Source organism: Budorcas taxicolor, chromosome 4, assembly GCF_023091745.1.
Source record: "Budorcas taxicolor isolate Tak-1 chromosome 4, Takin1.1, whole genome shotgun sequence".
Classification (NCBI taxonomy): Eukaryota; Metazoa; Chordata; class Mammalia; order Artiodactyla; family Bovidae; genus Budorcas; species Budorcas taxicolor.
The window spans coordinates 88,939,317-88,957,709 of NC_068913.1; the positions used below are offsets into that span (position 1 = coordinate 88,939,317).

The 18,393-nt window shown below is 40.3% G+C and overlaps 3 protein-coding genes across 3 annotated transcripts in view; all 3 read right to left on the reverse strand.

The window, feature by feature from the left end:
- CADPS2 (calcium dependent secretion activator 2) overlaps positions 1–18,393 on the reverse strand; it is a 562,792-nt gene that overhangs the window by 383,204 nt on the left and 161,195 nt on the right. The window lies entirely within an intron of this gene.
- Positions 600–1,733, reverse strand: RNF133 (ring finger protein 133). Its single transcript, XM_052639069.1, has one exon. It carries the CDS (start codon positions 1,731–1,733, stop codon positions 600–602), a length of 1,134 nt encoding a protein of 377 aa, XP_052495029.1.
- On the reverse strand, positions 4,239–5,150 carry RNF148 (ring finger protein 148). Its single transcript, XM_052639070.1, has one exon. It carries the CDS (start codon positions 5,148–5,150, stop codon positions 4,239–4,241), a length of 912 nt encoding a protein of 303 aa, XP_052495030.1.

Sequence of the window (18,393 nt, forward strand, 5' to 3'; positions counted from 1 at the left end):
ATTAGCATATTGCACTAAAAATATCAAAAGATAAATTTTATTCTCCCGAGCTTATAAAAGCTCACTTATGTTTTTCAAATTTCATTGATAATTTCTGTATTATAAGGAACATATAAATATATTAGCAATTTTCCTACCAAAATAAAGCCCAATATATATGCAAAAAAATTCAGGAATTAAATTTTGTCCTTGATTGGGAATTCCCTGGCAGTCCAGAGGTTAGGACTTAGTACTTTCACTGTGGTGGCCCGAGTTCAATCTCTGGTCAGGGAACTAAGATCCTGCAAGCCACGTGGGGTGACCAAACAGTAAAATAAAAATTGATGTGCACATAAAAATAAACATAAATACTCACAGGAGCAACATACACTGACAAAAAAATTACATTTAGTAAAGGTGAGAAACAGGAAAAAGAAAGAAAAAAAAACCCTGCTCGGGCTTTTTCTCTTTTCTGAGACTTGACAAATGCACAAAATTACCAAAGTAACAACAACAACAACAAAAAAGACACGAAAATCACAGTTTGGACAAACTGCTTGTCAGTATTTAGGACCTGATTTCACAAACAGGTTTAATTCACTTCCTCGAAGGCCATGATGTCAAGGCGGAGGATGGATGTCTGCTGCTACTGAATTAGACCGGCCGACGTCCTGAGAAGGAAGGGGCTCTTCCTCCTCCACGTGTGTCACTTTATCTGACCTTCCTGAAGGAGGAAGTTCATTATTTGTGCCCTCTTCACTAGATGACAGGATATCAGCCAACTCGTTGGACATTAGAACTTGCAAGGACTCTGTTCCATCTTCAACATCCACCTGAATCCCCAAAGCTTTTAGAATATCACATTTGCACATGGGGCACGTCCCATGGGCTAAGATCCAGGGGTCAATGCAATTCTTGTGGAAAAAATGTTTACAAGTCAGAATACGAATTGTATCGTTAGGCTTATAGAGTTCAAAGCAAACTACGCAGCTATCTCCATTGCCACTTACTTCCTCGTCCCCCTCTTTCAGTACCCGAACCTGAAGCTGGCCAAATGCTTTCTTGAGATCATTTGTTAACCGTTGCCACCTCCGGTTCTGAATCCTTGCTACCCAAACTCTTCGAATATGATAAAAGATGAAATACACTAATGTAGCGGTCGTGACGATCACAAAAGAGATGAAATAGTGATTCATCCAGATGATGTGTTTTCTTCCCACCTCAATCATGACGGTCACATGAATGCCCTTCTGAATTAAATGCAAAATCTCCATGCCTTTTAAGTTACCAATCATCACCACAACGATGTCTTCAAATATCTGATGAGACATGGGAAAGACCTGATTGCCAGTTCCTGGGAAATTATAGATGATCACTCCACTGGCTCCATTCTCCACCGCCACCTTGATCTTCTGGGTGAAGGCACAGCCTCCCCGTTCGACAAGGGCAAGCCATGTCTGCGAGTTCTTCAATTTCCTGAAACTGGTACTGGGGCTGCAGGCATTTTGTGTTTTTCCCTCCGGAGGCACGATGACTCCCGCCACTGTCTTCAAAGCGGAGCTTCTTCCAAACACGCCAGTCTCCCCCAACTCTGACAACATGCGATTCCCAACATGAAACGATATGTTCATGTAAGCAGTCCAAACAGCGCTGGTTCTGCAACAGTGCTGGCTAAGCAGCCAAAGGAAGCTGAATTTCATGAGCCAGGAAGAGGCAGCATTGTTTCTCTGAGTGCCAACCTTGAGTAGACGCATCTCTCTCTCTGCTTAAGTGACTGAAGAACCAACCCAACAAAAGGATGTGGCTTCCACATCTGTTGATGATCAATGCAAACTATTAAAATGAAAAATACCTTCTGGGTGAAAACAAGTTCCACTGTCTTTCAGCATGTTTTTGTAAGAAGTTCTTAAAGAAGTCTTATGAGTTTTGGATTTTTTTTTTTTTTTTTGAGAGAGAGAGAAAGAGGAAAACTTTAGATTGAAAAAAAAAAAATTCCCACTCTCACTACTGTAACTCTAGATACTGTTTACTGTTGGGTGATATGATTATGACATAAAAGACAACACAGCCAATTAGGTAAGAGCTTAGAGCATGCTGTATATTTATTGGTTGAATGCTTTGAATGTTGCTATGGGTAATTTCAATGTTACTGGACAGATTCAGCCCTTGAGTTACATGTTATGATACCAGGTATCACATTAAACTAAAAAATATAAAAATTACATGATGTATGAATTTTAAAACCTGAATACATATGCAAGAAAAGCCATGCAATTAACACTTTCCTTCACAATCAGTGAAGTAAATATATGTTACAAAATGCCAAGTTTTAACCATGAATGTTATTTAAAAATTAGCACTATGACCAGATATGGGGTAGAAGTGGTGAATAACACAGTTTTTAACTCACATTTTCACCATACAATGTATTTTTTAATCTAGCATGTAAAATTTTGAACTTTATTTAATAAAGCTTGCTCATAAGTTTGTTGGATCCGTTTGGTTTTAATTTTTAAAAGCAGGGTATCCCATTCAATTTCTTCAGCCTCACTACCCTCAGTTTTGGCAGCACTAAAGACAGAAAAGACCAATGTCATTTCTCTGCAGACCTTGGCATCTGTTAGTAGCTTAACAACATTTTGAGGAAAGAGGAGGACAAATGTAGGGGAAAAGATTCAATACAGCAATGTTGGTTTACCACAGTTTACTCTGAACAAAAATGTAGCTACAGATTTTAGAAAGACAAACTTTGAGGTCCTCACTTAAATTTAACCACTGACATCAGTGACTGTTAAAGGTCATCGAATCTTTTAACAAAATGTTTGCCTAAGTCAGCAAACATCCTTGGTGGAAGACCCCACATACACTGTTAGTTCTGCCTGTATTTTTGCTACACTTAGGCCAAGAGCACAATGTAACTTCAAAGCCCAAAGAATGACATGTGAACTAACAGGCATGGGCACTCACTGGTACTGCCATACACTTTCTTGGGAAAATTACTCAGGGGTTCTTATTCACCAGCTAGGACGCCAAAGCCAAGAATTTTGACCTTGTACATAAATGTCTCTGACTTCTACGCATACGGTACTAAGAGATACTTCAGGTTTCATCTTGCCAGAACTACAGAAGCTAGTGTATTCTTATGAAACAGCAATTAGCAACATGACAACGTGAAGTAGGAAAAACAAAGGAGAAAAGATTTCTTATGGGCCCATCAAAAAGTAGCATTAAAAGAAAAACACTGATGCGACACCTTCCACTCACAATGGTCTATGTTATTTCCCAAAGGCTGTTAATCTGATTTCCACACACCCACTCTTCAAAACAGACAGTGAGGTACACAGTGTGTTGACTCACAAAGTGCCACTTGAGTCGGACATCAATGCTTTTGCATATTATCCAGAGATTTTCATCAAAGCAACAAAACCCACATCTTTAGGCCTCTTATTGTTATACAGATATCTACCAGAAAAAAAAAAAAAGGTAAGAAAAGCAACTGAACAAAATTTTACTTCTGCTGTAGGTCTATATTTTCAAAACGTCCCATATAAAGACATACTACCATTTAGTATTTTCTAGTCAATTCTAGAAGGAAAACCTACAACCATAGTTGATACATTATGCTAGGGTTTCAAGGGGTCTGGCAAACAAAGATACATTTTTAAAATATATATATAATGCTACCCTAAATGAGGCCTATAATTTAAAATATTTTTAGATATATAGCCAAAAGTGCTAGCATCTAAAATAATTATTCAGAACACATTTCCTTCCCAGTCAGTAGATTTGGCAACCAGATTTCCTGGGTATTAATAAAATTAACCATGGAAAATTAAATCAAGATCTCATCCTATAATTAAGTTTACTGAACAGAAGTATTATTAGATACCAAAAATTAAACATATGGAAGCAAAGTATAAAAATTAGTATAAAGAAACTTTAAAATATTATGACTAATTCTCCACGGCATCAATATCACAATCACTGTAATTTGAAAATCAAAGCTTAATGTATACTAAAGCCCTTACTTAGATAAGGACAAAAATGTATAACACAACACTAGAAAAACAACAAGTTCAAATAAGCTGGACATGATACGGAGTTTTATTTTTAAAACCACCAGGTTTCACCCTCTTTAGTACTTGTGTAGAAAAGTTGCAGTTGAATTTTCTCTCTACATTAAGTGCTAAAAGAGAATTCATCTTAACTTTAATCACTGGAAAGACTCAGTTACATCTTCAGGAGATCCTCGGGGTTTCTTAAGTTTGCAGAATGTCACACTTGCACATGGGGCATGTCCTATGGGCTAAAAGCCAAGGGTCAATGCACGCCTTGTGGAAAACATGCTTGCAAGTTAAAATACGTACTACATCTTGAGCCTTGTAAATGTCAAAGCAAACAACACAACTGTCTTCATCTGGCTCCAGCTCCTTGTCCCCTTCTTGGAGCACTCGCAGTTGAAGCTTCCCAATGGCTTTCCTCACATCTGCCTTCAGCTGCCTTCGCCTCCTGGTGGAAGAATTGGGCCCTTGAGGTCTCCAGACACAGTACAGGAACAGGTAGGCCATGGTGGCGGTCAGGAAGGTGAATAGAGACAGGACGTAATGGCTCACCCAGGGCATGTGCATTCTCCCCACTTCAATGATGATCTTCACATAGACTCCTTTCTGAATCAAGTGCAACAGTTCCATGCCTTTCAGGTTGCCTATCATCACAGCAACTATATTTTCTGTTCCCTGGTGAGACATGGGGAATATCTTGTTGCCTGTACCTGGGTAGTTATAGATGATCACCCCGTTTGCTCCCTTCTCTGCGGCCACATTGATTTTGCGTGTGAACGTACAGCCACCCCGTTCAATGAGGGCCAGCCAAGAGTCTGCTTGCCCAGGCCTGCTGAAGTTGGTCATTGGGTTACAAGCGTTCTGATTCCATCCTTCAGGAAGTACCACCACGCCAGACACCCTTTCCAGAGGAGAATGATTCCCGAACACTCCACTCTCTCCCAATTCTGATATGAGGCGATTTCCTACCTGAAATGTTATATTCAGGTGTGCTGTCCAAATGGCTTTTCCTTTTGAGTCAGGAAGGCTTAGTAGTAGAAAGATGCCGAGCCTCCACAGTTGAGATGAAGCAGAACTGTGAGCTGAAGAAGTAATTCTAAGTAGGCTCATTCCTTCATTTGCCTATTAACAGACAAATGTGAAAAATACAACCACATCCGTTGTTGAAGAAAGTTAGGAAGTTAGCTTCCAGGGTTGGTAGGAGATAATTAAAGCACAGGAATGGAAAAGGTCTGCATCAATCAAAGGTATCTTGCTCCTTCCAGCATTTTTATTTTTGGTAGATTATCTTTCTCATAATGAAACAGAATAACAGGATTTGTTATTAGCACAATGTGATTTCAAGAAAACTGTGACTTCCTAATGGGGGAAATTGTGACATCAGAGCCAGTTAAGCCAATCTGAGAGTTCATATGAATGTACTGCATACTGAAATCCTATTGGCCAAAAAGCTAGGCAGCCATGGCTCATGACATATGCTAATGTGAATAAACTCTAAAGCAAAAAACAGATAATTTTTTAAATACCTGAGTTTCTTTCCTAGTTCTGGAGAGACTGAAAATCTGCCTAAACACTTTTTGCTCATTGTTTTCCCATCTGTGAGGCAAAATAGAAATCATTCATATATGACTGTATGTTTCTGGCCAGTCATCAGTTCTCAGGTATGGTGTTATGCTACCCAATATGCCAGTCAGTCCATGGGAAGCAGAAATGAATCATTCCCTCTGTCTTGCAACATTAAATGCTCATCCCAGGCCTAAAGATTCAACATGAGGGGAATGTAAACTGACATTTATTAACACTGACAAAATAAAGCCTTATCAAGAAGACAGTTATCATCATATCAGAGGCTGTTAAACATGCAATTACTTAACAGCTGAAGACAGGATTTTAAAAACAATGCAATTTAGCTTGCTAAAAATCAGTTGCTGATCTTGAAAGCTGAAGGAATTTAAGCGGTAGCTATATTTTAGCTCAAGACATCTCAAATCTAAAGGCTCATCATATGGTTGAAAAGACCAATTTGAAAAACTTAGTATTAATAATTCATTGTCTCTTTCTCATTGTACGATGAACTGCTTAGGCAATGGCAGCCAGAACTGCCCCTCCCCCCTTAGGACAAACGCACCTGTAAGAAACAATTTTTTACCCCCAACATAGCAGTTCTCAAGTAAGGGATAATTTTGTCTCCCAAGAAATATTTGGTTGTTTCCAGAGACACTCTCGATTGTCCCAGTGTGAGAGTACTGCTGGCATGCAGCGCGTAGAGGATGGGGATACTGCGGGATATTCTACAATCCACAAAACAGCCCTGAGCAGGAAGTAATTACCTGACCCAAAATGTCAATAACAGCCTTGGGAGGGAGGACTCATCCCTAAATTCATCTGTCCCTGAGAAATCAGATCTGTGCTCTTTTCATGAAGTTTATAATTGGCAATACATCCAATAAGGAGGAGTCCTCAGCCTGTCTCCATTTCCTGATCTCTTTGAGATTGAAACAGCGGACACTTGCACAAATGCCCGTGACCCCATGAAGCCTGATTCAAAACTGCATCCATTTTATCAGGACCAGGTCCAGGGGTCTTCTATCCTGGGGCCAGGATGTCTGAAGACGAAAGAAAGGAAGTTGGGCAGTGGGGGTGGGGGGAGGAGAGGAAAACAGATGACTAACGTTCAGTTCAGTCGCTCAGTCGTGTCTGACTCTGCGACCCCATGAATTGCAGCACGCCAGGCCTCCCTGTCCATCACCATCTCCCGGAGTTCACTCAGACTCATGTCCGTTGAGTCAGTGATGCCATCCAGCCATCTCATCCTCTGTCGTCCCCTTCTTCTCCCCTTCCCTCCCAGTATCAGAGTCTTTTCCAATGAGTCAACTCTTCACATGAGGTGGCCGAGGTATTGGAGCTTCAGCTTCAGCATCATTCCCTCCAAAGAAATCCCAGGGCTGATCTCCTTTAGAATGGACTGGTTGGATCTCCTTGCAGTCCAAGGGACTCTCAAGAGTCTTCTCCAACACCACAGTTCAAAAGCATCAATTCTTTGGCATTCAGTTTTCTTCACAGACCAACTCTCACATCCATACGTGACCACAGGAAAAACCATAGCCTTGACTAGATGGACTTCAGTCGGCAAAGTAATGTCTCTGCTTTTGAATATGCTATCTAGGTTGGTCATAACTTTTCTTCCAAGGAGTAAGAGTCTTTTAATTTCCTGGCTGCAGTCACCATCTGCAGTGATTCTGGAGCCCCCCAAAATAAAGTCTGACACTGTTTCCCCATCTATTTCTCATGAAGTGATGGGACCAGATGCCATGATCTTTGTTTCCTGAATGTTGAGCTTTAAGCCAACTTTTTCACTCTCCACTTTCACCAAGAGGCTTTTTAGTTCCTCTTCACTTTCTGCCATAAGGGTGGTGTCATATGCATATCTGAGGTTATTGATATTTCTCCTGGCAATCTTGATTCCAGCTTGTGCTTCTTCCAGCCCAGCATTTCTCATGATGTACTCTGCATAGAAGTTAAATAAGCAGGGTGACAATGTACAGCCTTGACATACTCCTTTTCCTATTTGGAACTAGTCTGTTGTTCCATGACCAGTTCTAACTATCGCTTCCTGACTTGACTAATGTTACTTTCTGACTATTAGACCATTTATTCAATATCTAACCTTTCTATCTTTTTAACATCCAAGAATCAAAGAGGCTTTCATTAGCCTTCCTGCAAAGTTCAACCAAAGGAGACTGAAATATACAAAGGTTGGCTCATCCCATGCTCCAAATATGTCTGCCTGCCCTTCCATGTTGCCACCCTACCTCTAAGTATAGTAAGCTGATTCTTCTCATCTACAGGCTCATTTCATTATCCCTGAGGCCAGCTACTGTTGTTCCAGTTTCAATGGGAAGAATGACTGATCACATTTAGAGGCACAAAGAGACTGTTCTCACATCTCTCCATAGAAGAGCAAGACAATTTTATTTTCCAGAAACTTAACTAGACTTCCTTCAACGTCTTCTTGGGTAGCAGTGCTTTAGAAAACCCACACTGAATGGACCCCACTGGTAATCAGGGTAGAATTATCATGTTTGGCTCAGGTTAACCATGATTTACCCTGCTATGGAAAATCCCTTCACTGATTGAGCACATGGCAGGAGGGAACATGAAGTTAGTCAGTGTCCTGCCACCAAAGGGAATGGGTACAAACTGGAAGGTGAATAGGTAAACAAAGTTCCTGAGATTTACCCAACGGAATTATACCTATATAACCACTAACCATGATAAACGTAATATTCACTATACACAAGGCACTGATATGAGCCAGAGCCTGTGTCACCAGGGACACAGCACCGTGCTGTTCTCAGCGGGTCATCATCTAGGTGGAAGAAGAGGGTTACACACCAATTAGGTACATGCATGTACATGTCCTAATTTCTAGGTTCCAAATAAGTTCAAGAAGGTTATAATTTTCATTAAGCTGGTGGAGAAGAATCACCTGATCTCTATCCCTCCACTACTCATCAACCTCTCAAGAATGCTCAAACATCCAGAAATCTCGACTTTGATAAGAAAAATAGCTAAATACTATCTGGGCAATACTGTGTGAATGTATCTCTAAATGCAGAGGATACTGAAGAAGCTTCAATAAACTGCCTCACAAGCTGCTTTATCCAAGTATTATCAGAGATCTCTAGGGATTCACAAAACACACTGGATTTGCTTTTAATCTTGAGAATTACAACTGGATAGGGTTTCTGTGAGTAATTAAATGCATCATAATGGGATTTAGCAGGAACAGAAATACTGACTCTAAGTAGACTGAGAACAAGAAAAAGCAAGAAAAGCTAGTGATAAATACTTTCTGAAAGAGGTATCTTTATTTCTAAAGAATTCTAAAGGTAAAAATTATTTTAAGATGTTATTACATTTGATTGTAAATTGGTAAATCCTTATGTTTTTTTCAAAATTTCTCCCATAAATTAATCACTACTGCCACATATTCTCTCAAACACATGCAATACAATTTTTTTCACATACAAATACATTTTCCACTTATTTCTGAACCCAGCAAAGAGCTCTGAATATGCTAAAATGGAATACGGTAAATTTAAGAACTAACATATGAGCTTTTCAATTACCTTGACAGTCACACACTATACTAGGGGGCAGATACAGATGCGTGAAAGTTACAAAATTCACTCCTACTCCTGCTCCTCATTCATTGGAAACTTGGGCAAACTCCGGGAGACGGTGAGGGACAGAGAGGCCTGGCATGCTGCAGTCCACGGAGCCACAAAGAATCAGACACAACTTGGTGACTGAACAACAGAAACACTTCATGATTCTTTATATTAAATAATGTGATAACTTTCAATATCACTAAAAGCTCTGGTAACTCAATATATAAGAAAGAACAGCCAAAACAGACATTTTAAATTACCATCTCACTAGCCATCACTTCTTCACTATGTAAGCCAGGATCACTATTCTTCTCTATTATCTGCACTCCTAACAGTGAGATGCATGAGGAAAGGGTAACTTGTCTAGGAGCCTATAGCTCCAAGAAGCCTTTATGACGTTAAAGGAACGGGATTCTCACTCGCGTTTCTCAAACACCTAACGCAGCACCTGCCATCAAAGGAGTTTGTTCAAAAGAATGATCAACATGGTCAGCTTTACCACCTGTGAGTGAGTACTTTTCACTGGCTTCATCATCGTCATTCCACAGTCTAGAATTAGGCAACAGCATCTAATCTCGAGCAATATTTTGCTCACCTTGAATTCATTCTGTTGCCAGAGCAACCTACAAAAAAAAACTAATGAAGTTCACGATGGCATTCCTGTTTGTCTAAAACCTTACACGTCCCCCTTTATCCAAAGGATAACATCCAAGCTGCTAGAAACTCCAACAGAACTTCTCCAGCCTGGTCCTCTTCTCCTTCAATTCAACCTCATTTTCCACTATTATCAGCCTGAAACGTATGCTTCTTCAACTCATAGGGCTTACAGCTTCCCGGGCTCCTACTGCAGCACTCATTCTATGGAGACCTCAGACAGACTTTTTGTTCCTTTTATGAAACTGTACCTACAGTAGGAACACTAATTACAAAATGGGCCTAAGTACCTCCCTCCTGATGATGCCTTTGCAATGTGACTTGCCAGGTCCTTCATCAGGAGGTGGAATTTATTTCTACACCTTTTGAAGCTGGATAGATTGGTGACTCAAGTTGGCAGACTGGCACGGATGCGATGATGTGCCGGTTCCAAGCCTAAGCCTCAGAAGGCTTTGCGCTCCCTCCCTTCCCTCTTGAAATCCTGCTGTCCTCTACCACAGAAGGCTAGCCTGATAGAGGAGGGCACAAGTGCACCAGCTGAGGCAACCTAGGTCAACCCACAGATGGACAAATATGTGTGAACACCCAAGATGAGCAGAGATGTATCCCTAATGCTGAGGTGACGGCACACATGAGACTGAATCCAGCCGAGACCAATTGCTGAGACCATCTAGACTCCTGAGCAGTGACAGATACCTTTTAAAAAGTAGTTTATAAAAAAATACTGCCCTTGAATAGAGATGCAGACAGAGAGAACAGATTTGTGGACACACCAGGAGAAGGAGAGGATGGGATGAATTGAAGAGAGCAGCACAGGCAGAAAAACTACCGTGTGTGAAACAGACAGCTAGTGAGCTGCTGTATAACACAGGGGGCTCAACCTGGCGCTCTGTGATGAGCAGAAGCTGGGCTGGGAGGGGAGGGAGGCTCACGAAGGAGGGGACACATGTATACAGAATCACAGTGTTGTATGGCAGAAGCCAAAATTGTAAAGCAGTAATTCTCCAATTAAAAATGAAAAAATCACTGCCCTTACATTGAGCTCTTAGACAGCAACTGATATAGTTCCCTCTACAAAATCCTCTGCTCTATTAATCTCATGGTATGGGACGAAATCTTATTCTCATTTTTTCAATACTCAGCTTCTGGCACATCATAGGTTCTCAATGAAGGATAATTAAATTGTCAATGTCTTATCCTCCAGATTCTAACCTGTAATATTACTCACACAATAAGGCTGATCCAGTTAATTTTATCTTTGTAAGGGTTATCACTTAGTTCAAGCAACAGAATAGTTAAATACACACAATGTGGTTAACCTTTAATTCTTCTACAGATTGAACACTCATAAAACAGAATTTCTTATAGCCATATCTGAATGCTAAGATAAATGAGCATTTGGAATATAACCAAATTCCTTTATACTTTAACGGCAGAAATCAACCTACATAAATTATACTTTCTTCCACATTCTGAATTAAAACACTTGAACACCAAATTAAGAACACCTTTTCCTTCTCAGTCAATCTACTAAGTTAGAGGACAGAATGACAATCAACGGAGAGAAACACATTACTAGTAATTTGGAAAGTAACTGGGGGAAAAAACCTCACACCACAGCCTGTGCATTAAGAGGGCAGAAAAAGGAGCTGAACATCCTTAAGAACAAGATTAAGGACAGTAATTGGTGGTATTGTTATCTTTCTCTGAGCCTAGGGGAAAAAATACATTTTAATATTAACTCAATCATTTAGACTGAATTTTTGTTCAAAGGGGTGGAGAAGAAGCAACATACTCAAAGTGGGGTGGCGGGTGGGTACAGAATCTTTTGAATAACCACAACAACTTGCCCTGTTCTATTAACAGATGATTTTGCTCCTGTAGTTAAGAATCACTGAGGATGAGGAGCCTGCTTTTGGAGCTCTGTTGTTTCAAAGTTGCCCTAAAACCATGAAGAAGACTGGAGACCTTCTTAGGCCGCAATCGGTCATCAAAGGTCTGTATAAGCTTTGTCTTTCTAAGACCAGTTCCCCAGAGTGCGGTTAACTCAGAGCGAGCTCTCAGCAGTCAGAAAGAGCAAGGCAGTGGTGTTTAAGAGGATTTTCCCCCTTAGATCCCTTAAGTTTTTCCAATTCACAGGTCACAAACCCTTACTTATTTATTAGGGAATTTAATCCCTCCTGGGAGGCAGCAGAGGATAAAAACAGCAATAGAGTCATCACACTAGCAGAAATGGTACTAAAGCACAAGGCTACGTGTAACAGATCTGCCACGAAACCCTGTCTTTGCCATGTGCTAGCTGTGTAAGCTAAGTCACCCTGAGACTTGGCTGTCTCATGTGTAAGATGGGGGAGTAATGCCTGCCTCTCCTGGCCATGCTAAGTATCAGACGATCCATTTCACATCTCTTTGTAATTCACCAAGCACACTGCTAGCATGATGGGAGTTCAATAAAAGGGTCCTATCCCCATTCCCCATTTGATGAAAGCTCTTTCCTGTTTTCTACCTAGGAACATTTTCTCATCCTTCAAAGCTGACCCCAGGGACTTCTCTGCTGGTCCAGAGGTTAAGAATCCTCCTTGCAATGCAGGGAACGTAGGTTCAATCCCTGGTCAGGGAATTAAGATCCCACGAGCTTCGGAGCAACTAAGCCCATGAGCTACAACTACTAAGCCAGTGCTCTAAAGTCTGCATGTCAGAACTAGGGTGTCCTTGCACTGTAACAAAAGATCCCACATGCCGCAATGAAGAACCCACATGCCACAACCAAGACCCAACACAGCCAAAATGAATGGATCAATCAATGTTAAAACAAAACCAGATGATCCCCATCTTTTTTGCAGTCACTCCAGTTGAAATATCCTGCTCCTATTCTTTCTGTGGGTTTCCCCGGTAGCTCAGCTGGTAAAGAATCGGCCTGCAATGCAGGAGACCCCAGCCCAATTCCTGGGTCTGGAAGTTCCCCTAGAGAAGGGCTACTCACTCCGCTGTTCTTGGGCTTCCCTGGTGGCTCAGACAGTAAAGCATCCACCTGCAATGTAGGAGACCTGGTTTCGACGCCTGGGTTGGGAAAATCTCCTGGAGGAGGGCATGGCGACCCACTCCAGTATTCTTGCCTGGAGAGTCCCCACAGACAGAGGAACCTGGTGGGCTACAGTCCGTGGGGTCACAAAGAGTTGGACATGACTGAGAGACTAAGCATATTCTTTCCGCACCTACTTGACATTCATTTACTTTTACTATATGTTATATAGTGTAGTTGGATGCTTTATGTTGGCTATACTTTGGATGTAGAATGTCTCAAGAGGGGCAGTGTCCTCTCAATTCTGTAAACTCTGTTTCCCCCCTTTGTCCCAACACCAACACAGTGCAATTTGCTCAAGGTACCCAACAAATGTTTGACTTTTCAAGCACTTATTCTTCAAAATATTAAGACTTATCAGAAGCTTTTGGCAACCTCTGTATTATACAGTCATCCATTAAAAAAAAAAAAAAAGAACAGGCCATGATTTGACATGTCTTCCCTCCGCTAGGAATTACTTTGACAACAGTTGTCCAGAAAAAGGCTTATTTAATATCACAGGATCAGAGGCCATCTGTCTCACATTTTCTCTCCAAAAGTCAAGAATAAATTCCATCCACATCTCTGAATCTGAAAAAATGATACAAAAAGGGAGTAATATACAGCCATAAAGTAACAACTATTTTTAATATATAAGCAACTGGACCCTACAAATTTTTAAATGCTCCTTTAGTTATCTTTTGTATATCAAGATACACACACACACACACACATATATATATATATATTTATATAAATATGTATCAGGTCGTAAGTCAAATAGATACTATCCAAAGAAAAGTACCAGATTTTGTTCATTGTTACTTCAAAGAAGGCCCTATTATCATATCAGCAGTGCCAGTTAAAGCAAAAAGTTTCTAAGTGCAACTAACTATCTCAACAACCCATAGACCTTCTATTCCCAGCTCAAGACACACTCAGATCCTGCAAACCCAGAAACCACCTAACCCAATACAAATTATATTCTGTCTACTCTGAACTTTTTAGCATTAAAAAGTTTTGTATTTATGGTTACCAAGATATACAACATATGTACCTTTTAAAGTAAAAATAAGTGCTAGCTACATTTTAAAGAAATAAATAGTATTTTCTTCATTTTTTTATATCCTTTCTTAGGAAATTATATACTATATGGTATATTTTTATGCAGGTGTTGAAAACATTAATTAACTCTTACCTCTAATAAAGGCTTTTTGATTCTCAAGTCTAAGTTCTTTGAGGGTAGGATTTTATTATTTGTTTGTCTTCCTTTAGAGCCTAGCACACTGATTTGTATAAAATCGATTACTGATCTGATTTTTCATAGTAAAAGTGATTCTCTGACATAAGAACTTGGCATTGCCTCTTCTTCACATACACTCCAGGAGGACAATCCAAGAACCATCTACTCAATATCTACATTATTCTTTCATTCATGCATGCAAATATTTATCAAGAACTGACTTATGTGCACAGTTCTGGGTACTGGAGCAGTGATCAAAAAAAAAAAAAAAACAAAACAGAATTTGGGGGAATTCCCTGGTGGTCCAGTGGTTAGGACTCAGCACTTCCACTGCAGGATGTTAGGGAACCCAGATCCCACATGCTGCACTGTATGGAGGGGAAAAAACCAACTTTTTTTTTTTTTTAATATATTCATGAATCAATGGTTTCTGTGTATCCAGGAATTGAAAGATGAAGTCAAGGTTGTACCTCACTCAAGAACTCTGAGTGACAAATAAGTAATGTAAACTAAGTGGCAGAGAGGCATGATAGGAAAAGTCCTGCCCACAGATGGAGCCATGTATGCACACACAGCCCAGGTACCCTACCCTAAGGTACCACATTCCCTAGCGTGTTTCATGCGGTTGATGATGAATCAGCCCCACTGTCACATCTGATCACAAAGCTTCTTTGACTCAGGTTCATGAAGCTCATGGAGCTGTGACATTTTTCTATTTAAAAACAAGTCTTTGTTTCATATCACATTTCATAGTATTAAATAGGTCTCATTAGTTTTAACATGAATAGGAATTGTTCCATTTCACATGTGGTGGTATAGTCGCTAACTTGTGCCTGGCTCTTGTGACCTCATGGACTGTAGCCTGCCATACTCCTCAGTCTATGGGATTCTCCAGGCAAGAATACTGGAGTGAGTTGCCATTTCCTTCTCTAGGGGATCTTCCCGACCCAGGAATCAAACCGAGGTCTCCTGCATTGCAGGCAGATTCTTTACTGACTGAGCTATGCGGGAAGCTTCAGGTTGAGTTAATTACACAGGATTAGTTAATTCTGAAGCCAAGCTTCCCAGGTTTGAATCCTGTGCTTATACTAGTTCTGCAACCTTGAACAGATTACTTGAAATTTTATACCTTGGCTTCTTTACTTGTCAAATAGGGAAAGCGGCAGCGCACACCTTTTAGAACTCTTATGAGGATTAAATGAAAAAAATGTGCAGTATCTAAAGCATTTAGAACATTGTTCAGTTCAATATACAGTCTGATGTGTGTTACCACCATCACCATCTTTACATTATAGTCTTAATTCACTTATTTTATGAGATAAGAATGATGATAGGGTCTTTAAGGGATTTTCACAATCCTTTAATTCTAATGAAGTCTCTATTGACATAAAACATTCAGTATCATTTTTTCCATATATAACATATATAACTACTGATCTATTTTTGTGCCTGTTAATATCTCCAGCTAAACAACTAATAAGTGATTGCCCATTACAGAAAGTATTTCATGACTCATAAAGGATACATGCAAATATAGCTGGATTGTGATTATCATCATCTTAATGTATATGCCAACTTCAGAAAAGTAGTTTGTTCCTTCACACCCACAAACCTCCCATAAAAACAAGATCAAAACAAGAATTTGATTGGCTCTCCTGGCCTGATTTTTTTCATTTGATACAGATTATACTAACAGGTTATACAGGCAGGAAAACTATATGACTGATTTCATATAACTCAAGAGGAAAAGTCATACACTCTATCCAAAAATACACGTGACAACCTCTTAACCTGTAAGTATATAAAGAGGAGATGGAATTCACCATTCCTTTCTTCTCTACAACTTTTGAGTTGTTGCTAGATGATGTAAGTTTTTAACTTGATTTTTCTCCATCTCTCTTATCCATGGACTGAAGAACAGATATTGTGTTAGCAAGCGTGAAAACATTTTGTAGTACATCCTTAAAGCTCCTGGGTGATCAGGTGCACTATCAGTGAGCAGTTAGCATCTTGGAAGGAATTTTCTGAGCAGTAGGTCTCAACATTAGGCTTAAAATATTCAGTAAACCATGTTGTAAACACATGGGCTGTCACTGAGGCTTTGTCATTCCATTTATGGAGCACAAGTAAAGTAGATTTAGCATAATTCTTAAGGACCAGGGATTTTCAGAATGGTAAATGAACATGTGCTTCAACTGAAAGTCACCTGCTACATTAGTCCTAACAAGAGATCCAGCCTGTTCTCTGAATCCAGGCATTGACTTCTCCTCTCTAGCTATTAAAGTCCTAGATAGCATCACCTTCTGATGTAAGGCTGTTGGCCTATGTTGAAAATTGGTTGTTTAGTGTAGCCACCTTCATTGTCTTAGAGAGACTTTTGGTCTCTAGCTAGGACAATGAATGGATCTGCTGTAGCTTCTACATCAGCACTTGCTGCTTTCACCTGGCACTGTTGGGGAGATGGCTTCTTTCCTTTATCCTCATGAACCAATCTCTGCTAGCTTCAACCTTTTCTTCTGTAACTTCCTCACCTCTCCTAGCCCTCACTGAATTAAAGAGAATTAGGGCCTATTTCTGGATTGCTGCTGCTGCTGCTGCTGCTGCTAACTTGCTTCAGTCGTGTCCGACTCTGTGTGACCCCATAGACGGCAGCCCGCCAGGCTCCCCCGTCCCTGGGATTCTCCAGGCAAGAACACTGGAGTGGGTTGCCATTTCCTTCTCCAATGCATGAAAGTGAAAAGTGAAAGTAAAGTTGCTCAGTTGTGTCCGACTCTTCGTGACCCCATGGGCTGCAGCCTACCAGGCTCCTCCATCCATGGCATTTTCCAGGCAAGAGTACTGGAGTGGGGTGCCATCACCTTCTCCGATTTCTGGATTAGGTTTTGGCTTAAGGGGATGTTGTGGAGTAGTCTGATCTTCTGTCCAGACCACTTACACTTTCTCCTGTCAGCAAAGCTGTTTTGCTTTCTCATCCTTCACAAGAAAGAGTGATATACTGGAGTAGTACTTTTGATATCTTTCAAGAACTTTTTATTTGAATTCACAACTTAGCCAACTGTTTGGTTCAAGAGTCCAGCTTTTGGCCTATCCTGGTTTTCAATATGCCTTCTTCATTAAGCATAATCACACCTCGTTTTGATTTAAAGTAGGCAACGGGTAACTCTTCCTTTCACTTGAATACTTAGAGACTACTGGGAAGTGAAGTGAAAGTCACCAGTCGCGTCCGACTCTGCGACACCATGGACTGTACAGTCAGTCCATGGAATTATCTAGGTGAGGATACTGGCGTGAGTAGCCTTTCCCTTCTCCAGGGGATCTTCCCAAACCAGGGACTGAACCCAGGTGTCCCGTATTGCAGTAGGATTCTTTACCAGCTGAGCTATCAGGGAACCGCAGGGGTTATTAATTGGCCTAATTTCAACGTTGGTGTTTCCTAAGGAATAGGGAGGCCGTATCTGTTACATTAATAAAACGATAGGATTATTCTCTTTTACCTCTTAATACAATCGGTGATATTAAGTTTTTCTAATACTGAATCATTCACACACTCATAGGATAAAACATACTTCATCCTGATGTGTACCACTAAAATTTAATATTTTATTAAGGATTCATGCAGCCACAGGCTTTTCTGTGACTCAGACAGTAAAGTGTCTGCCTACTATGCAGGAAACTTGGGTTTGATCCATGCGTCGGGAAGATCCCCTGGAGAAGGGCATGGCAACCCGCTCCAGTATTCTTACCTGGAGAATTCCATGGACAGAGGAGCCTGGCAGGCTACAGTCTTTGGGATCGCAAAGAGTCAGACACGACTAAGCAACTAACACACACATGTACCCACATAAAATGAGACTGGTCTTTAGTTTTTTATTATTACATTCTCCAAATTTGGTTATTTGCAAAGATATACTAGCTTCAAAGGAGCTTTCTCTTCCTAGCTTCTGAGACAACTCTTAGAAATTATCTTTCCATGAAGGTTTGGTGAAAATATTTAGTCTCTCTTGGTAGAACAGGCTGGATTGTCACTTCACGCTCTTAATGGATAATGGTTCAGGTCTCCTGTTTCTTCTTGGGTCAATTAGTTAAGTTTCCTAATCTACGGCACAGCATTATTGAAAGTAATTTTACAATTTTTAAATTGCTGTATCTGTAGTTAATTTTCATTTTATATTCCTAATTGTGTTTATTTGTACATTTTTTTTCCATTGATCTTGGTAGTAT